This window comes from Pseudophryne corroboree, chromosome 10 (genome assembly GCF_028390025.1).
Source record: "Pseudophryne corroboree isolate aPseCor3 chromosome 10, aPseCor3.hap2, whole genome shotgun sequence".
Taxonomy (NCBI): domain Eukaryota; kingdom Metazoa; phylum Chordata; class Amphibia; order Anura; family Myobatrachidae; genus Pseudophryne; species Pseudophryne corroboree.
The window spans coordinates 31,710,744-31,717,078 of record NC_086453.1 but is presented as its reverse complement, the minus strand read 5'-3'; the positions used below and the strand labels follow the sequence as shown (position 1 = coordinate 31,717,078).

General features: G+C 49.0%; 1 protein-coding gene across 1 annotated transcript; it reads right to left on the bottom strand.

The window, feature by feature from the left end:
- Positions 1-283: 283 nt before the first annotated feature.
- On the bottom strand, positions 284-5,064 carry FBL (fibrillarin). The gene is made up of 9 exons (XM_063942272.1): positions 4,942-5,064; positions 3,711-3,884; positions 3,310-3,414; positions 3,108-3,202; positions 2,806-2,976; positions 2,572-2,704; positions 2,346-2,458; positions 1,525-1,670; positions 284-884 (listed from the first exon to the last, which is right to left on the bottom strand). The coding sequence occupies exons 1-9, from the start codon at positions 4,949-4,951 to the stop codon at positions 860-862; spliced, it is 972 nt and encodes a 323-aa protein (XP_063798342.1). The 5' UTR covers positions 4,952-5,064; the 3' UTR covers positions 284-859.
- Positions 5,065-6,335: the final 1,271 nt, after the last annotated feature.

Sequence of the window (6,335 nt, the reverse complement as noted above, 5' to 3'; positions counted from 1 at the left end):
TTCAAATTGGTGAAATCCATCTACATTAGCCAATATGTCTGAAGGATCCGTTTTGCCCATTTTATGGCACTTGGGAGCAAATGGCTGTTGTCATTTGCTCCCATACTGCCAACTAGTTGGATGGTTGGAAAGAATCTGAAGGGTGGATGGCCATCTTTACAAATAGGTCACTATGGGCATTAATAATCTATGTATCCTATCACTGTGTTTAGACAACCGGTGCCGTTTCCAAGCCCGCCCACCCACTACCCTTTTCCTATAGAAATTAGACGGCCAATACAGGTTTATACATAAAATTATTTATTGTTTTATACATTCTCAACCCCCCCAAACTCTTAAAAAAAACAAAAAAACTATCAATCTTAATACAAAAATACAGAGTAACAAGGAGAAACCTAGCCAAGTTAAAGGAATTGCAGAACAACCTTTAAACAAAAAAGGAAAACAACCTGTTTCGCACAATATTGCTTCATTATAGGTTTGCAAAACAAACTATGAGTCTTATATTCATCCAATGACAATAATAAGGAATTTTAGCATTAACGGTAATTTCTCCTTGATCACACGACTTCGCAATACCTGCTACAGGCGTGCACCAGTGCACAATACAGCCAGGGTAACACTGTACAGCGCTATGGGTGATTCTTGTATGGGACTGGCGGTAACAGCACAGAAGCTAGCGCAGCTATTGGACGTTCTGCTACGTGTATATTGGTGTACCCCCTCCTTATGTCATATAGATCTCTACGATGCCGGGGCACACAGTCCAGAAGTCACTGTATATCCTGCAGTCAAGTCTTTACAGATGGAAAGAATTTGTACATAAAAAGAAAAAATGAAGATGTTTGAAGCCGTGAGATCATTTCTTCTGCTTCGGCGGAGGTCTGCAATGGATAAAGAACAGGATGATATTTAGGAGAAGCCGTATTACATGGTGAAGTCTTTAAAGGGCTGATTCTGTGTCTCACGCAAAGTGTCCGTAGGTTCGGGCAGCAAGATTTACCACCTTTTGCGAAGGCCAGGATCCGTAGGGCTAATGCAGGCATGTGTGTGTCTGTAAGTGGAAAGCCGTGCGGCCCATCGATTTTACGCAAACCAACATTATTATCTGCACTTGTGCCAGCCCCATGCAAGTGACGCATCAGACACAGACTTCCCTTCCCGTATGCACGAATCACACAGCTTACGATACATGAATCGGTCACTCCCACGAGACTGGATGGGTTCTCTACGTTTGCACTGCTGCTAAACCAAAATGCCCAATTTCATGGAAAGACCGATCCAGCCACGCTCCATAAGACTCAACAGGACAGATACGCAAAGATGTGTAAATTCGCATCTGCACGTGATAGACGCAGAAACGCGCCGTTTGCGCCAATGCACAGATCAGTGGGACTCTGAATGATCCCCAAAGCCTATTACTAGGCCAAGTCTGTAGAAACTCCCTGCTTCAATTACTCACACCCTGGAAGTATAAACGCCAGAAAGAGCATGACATGATACACAATCTGGAGTTACACCCACCTGTATATTCCGACCACCACAGCGTGATCCCTCTCGTAAGGCTCCAACGTCAACTGTTCCTGGGGTTTCATGTTTTCTTGCTGCATTTTCTTTACCTCTGATGCAAACACAGCCTCTGGGGCTGCAGTGGAGTCAATGCAATTTGCCTGGCGGGGGAAAAATAAATAAAATTATTAATTGCAAAGCTGTGATATGTATCCCAAATACATGAAATGAGAAGGTGGTAGAGGAGGGCAATCTTTGGCTTTTCAGCTTTCTGGCAGTTTGGTCCAAGAACTACAAGTTGCAGCATGCCCTACCAGCAGTTATTGGTCTGGCACCAAAGAGAAGGGACGGTTAATGATGAATTACTTTCTAGCGTGAGCTGGATCAACTTATTCGAGACTTATTTCTGTGGTTAACAGGAGTGGGATCAGACGTCCCAAAATTAGAATTTTACAGATGTGACCTCATTCACCTGGTAGGTGGCGCCACAGAGCTATTTTCCAGACTGCAGTAGTAGTGTAACAAGGCCTTAAAATCTGTATCTCTCTCGCTATTGTGTAAGTGTACATTCGCGTGACGGTCATATCGGTCTCTTGCCTTTTCTCCCCTCAGATTAGTGTCCATGTCGCACTGTTAATCCACCACTGGTATATAGGTACGCGCGCTTTGTTGCATTAGCAAAAAGATTCAAACTCCGTAAAAGCCGCCAGCTACAGGAGGTATGTTTCAGCTCAGTCACACTCGTCTTGGAGCACCAAGCGAGGCTATCTGGCGCAATCTGCATCCACGTGTATGTGGACACATCTGTAGTTGCGCTTATGCCCTCTTGTACCAACCTTTATAGATATGACAAAATGGCCTCCGTTTTTCAGGAAATTGTGTGCGTTCAGGGCGACAATTCTGGTCTGATCAGGCTGTGCCACATCTGCGAATATGACATCGACCATTCCTGGAGAGAGATCGGGCGAGTTATCAGTGCACTACCCTTTCCTCCAAGCAAGCAGAACATATTGACAGGTCTGAGATGAACACAACAGGAACTGCTGGCGGCGCTGTAATTACCCAGCAACATGCGGTATTTGTGCGGGTGTCTGGCGTCTTCAATCACGGGGATGATGTTCGTACGCTTTTTGGCAACGTTAATCAGATCACGGCCCGATCGGTGAGAGAATTCTACGGCGTACACGAGCCCTTCCTGTCGGACAGAAACGTCACAGGACGCAGTCAGAGAACGGACCTCTCTCAATAGACCTCATAACACGGCCTAACATCATAGTTCTCTTTGTATGTACTCACCGGCCCAACCAAGTCCGACACATGGGATACGGTGGTCCCGGAGGCAGCCCCCAGGTACAGCACTTTGGAGCCTGGCTTTATATGTATCTGATCCACTCCTCCCAAAATGGCTGCCGCAAGCTTCGACCGGAACGGATTCCAGGTTCTGTACTCAGTCTTCAGTTCTCCCTCCTGCAATAATGACGTGAATGAGAGTTACTGTGAACACGGACACCCGGAGAACAGAGTAAAAAGTCACAGAATAACCTGCAGTTCAGATTATTCAGAGAAACGCGCAGCCAGGAGGGTGGTTTTCTACATACCTCAACGGAGATTCTCTTTTCTCCATATACGGATTCGCCAGGTACGAGGTTCTTGGTCACCAGCGCGTCCTCCTTCCCCCGGCAGATAAACACCCCTGTAACAGAAAGTGACCAATCACAACCACAGTAACCAGCGGCCTGTGACCCACATGGTAATGTTACCAGCAGATCACTAACGTCCTGCTCTAGAGACAAACTTTACCTTCATGTCTGTGTGGCTCTACCACCACCTTCTTTCCAGCTCCGAATCCACCTCTCCCGCCACCGCCACGGCCCCGGAATCCACCTCTCCCACCACGAGGGCCACCTGCAATGACACGTGTTACATCAAGTCATTCACAAACAGTACGCAGCACTTCCATTTATATTCCTGCACCCGATTCTGGGAACACCCCCCACGTTCTGTGCGTGCCACATTGCTAGAACCACCCACTACTACGGCAGCACGCTATGGCTCCCCGGTACAAAGGAGCATAGTCATGGAAAACATTGGGGGATCAGTCCGATACCCAGAAGCCATATCCAACGCAAGTTGCCTTAGAGAGGCCCACGCAACTCTCAATTTTCCATAAGCACAAGAGGCCTTCATGTAAAATCACTTACCTCTTCCAAATCCGCCCCTGCCACCGAAACCACCTCGATCGCCGGATCCTCCTCTGCCACCGCCAAATCCGCCTCTGCCACCGCGATCGCCAAATCCACCTCTGCCACGGCCTCCAAAGCCGCCTCCTCTACCCCCGCGGTCTCCACCTCTAAAGCTGCCTCTGGGACTGAATCCTGCAAGGAGAAACAAAAATTAAAGAGACTGGTGTCATAATTCTATATTTGCAATAAAACTATTTCCGCATCTCACTACGTGGAACGTCCGGCCTTCAGATGTGACCTTTCCATAAGTTATTTTAAAGGGTTGTGTGCAAATCTTAACTTGTCCTGGACAAATGATGTTGCATTTGTGCAACATCATTTGATAGTGCGATGTGTGTTGGTTGATAGTGCGATGTGTGTTGGTGAAAGTTGTTTGCAAAATACACAGGACGCACTAATCCCCACACAGGGTGCAGTGCGGTAGGTTACTGCTGGTGGAGCCACCTGGAGAACAGTGACAGGGGACCAGGGCTTGATACAATAAGTGTACAAGTAGCACTGGCCTCCCGATGCGTGCTGCAAACACTACCTGTAATACAACGGCATAAAGAGGACACACAACACCTGCACTGTACAACAAGTACTAAAGGGATGCAAGCGAGAGAGATAATGGGGTGTAATGTGCCCTGGGGTGGGGGGGTATTTAATCCAGAATCCGCAGGATATAAAGCGATGTACTGATCGGAACAGGGATGTGTGGAGACCCCACCAGCATCCCAGCGCCCCCGCACCAATCCCATCGCTGCTTCTGCTTTCACGGAATAAAGAGACGCTTCGGCGCTGCTCCTTGCCGCAGTTTCCCCAGACTCCACCATTACAGGCCAGGTTTTCAGGATATCCATGCGCGAGTCCAGATGGTTTAATCAAATAGTCCCTGCCTTACTGTCTGGGTGCGCTGCTGCTGCTTTCCAGGGTTGGGATTGGGACACATTACCAAGCGCCCTGCTCAGTGTGTGTAGTGCAAATAAATATATATACACATTATATATAGAGAGAGAGATACTGGCGGCACTCCACGGGTTTTCAAGAAAAGACAGCTACACAAGCTTAATGACATTAAGCTTGTGTAGGACACACACACACACACACGTGTGCAGGACACACGATGCACGGGCGGCCCCTGAACCCATGCTGGATGCCGGGTGTACGGTGGGCCGCAGATAACCCACCTCCCCCCCGGTCCACTCACCTGGCCTCATGGTGCCTCCTCTGGCCGCGGTCACACCAGCGCTGCTGCAGCCGACTACTAACACGTGTGCGCGACGGACGTACTGGGCTCCCAGCAACCTCTGCGGGAGAGCAGGAAGGGGAGCGGCGTGCGCAGGCGCAGGGGCGCTCACCTTGCCGGAAGCCAGCCCGCGGTAGCCATGTTTCTCCAGGGCACTGCCCGTTCCTTGCACATTACACTGACTTTTAATATGAAATATATGTAAACAGGTGGCCATTGCGATTATAATAATACCAACAGACACACCCCAACGTATAACAGAGAAACTAAGCGGATGATATATCATTCGGACGCAAAATCGAATGATATATCGCCACATCACACGGTGAGTACCCACAATCTCACGCTGCTCTTTCCCAGGGTCGTCGTGTTGGGCGTTGCATGCCCAATGGGCTGACCCTTGAAATTATGGCATGCAGCTACATGCGGCGGGCACCAATATACATTGCACTGTCATCCACTGGCAGGCAGCATGATATATTGCACCATCGGTCACGCCATCAACTGTGATACCCATCTTCCTGATTTGTACCTAAGCTTACACCAGAGCTGTGACTAGACTGTGACCTTTTGGTGCTATGTGTCAGAAAGAGAATTGGTGCTCCCCGTCGCCCATCCCCCACACATAAAACAGTACAGGGTGCACCGAAGGTTGCGCAGGTAAATATAGGGGCTTGGCTTCACGGGGAAGGGGTGTGGCCACAGAATAGCACCAATTCACATTACACTGCACAATAGGGTCCGTTAGTTACATTACACCACACAACATACATTACGCCAGGTAGAGCCCCTTACACACATTACTCCAGGTAGAGCCCATTACACACATTACTCATCTCGATTAGACTACTGTAATGCCCTTTACCTTGGTCTCCCAGCAAAAGAATTGCACCGCTTACAGAAGGTGCAAAACACAGCTGCCAGGCTGTTACCAACCAGCCCCGTTCTAGCCACATAACACCCATCCTCTACTCCCTTGCACACATTACGCCAGGTATAGCCCCTAGTTACGGCCCCGCCTTAAACACCCTCCAACATGGCCCCTTCCATCAGGTACAGGAGGCTCTGTTCCTGATCTTCCCTCTTACACACCCTCCAACATGGCCCCTTCCATCAGGTATAAAATTCTCTGTTCCTTGACCCTGTATGATGATCCCTTCCTCTGGTGGTGGAGGGTGGATCAACACCTGTCTAAGTCACGGTTACCCCTATCCCGCCATCGCCGGAATGGCCGCTGCTGTTACCTAACTACGGCCAGGGATGGAGGCGGGGCCAGCAACAGCTGATAGGGCTGCTCAACCTGCTTCATACTAGCCACTGAAGCAGTATATGAAATGATAGCCTGTCTCTCTTCT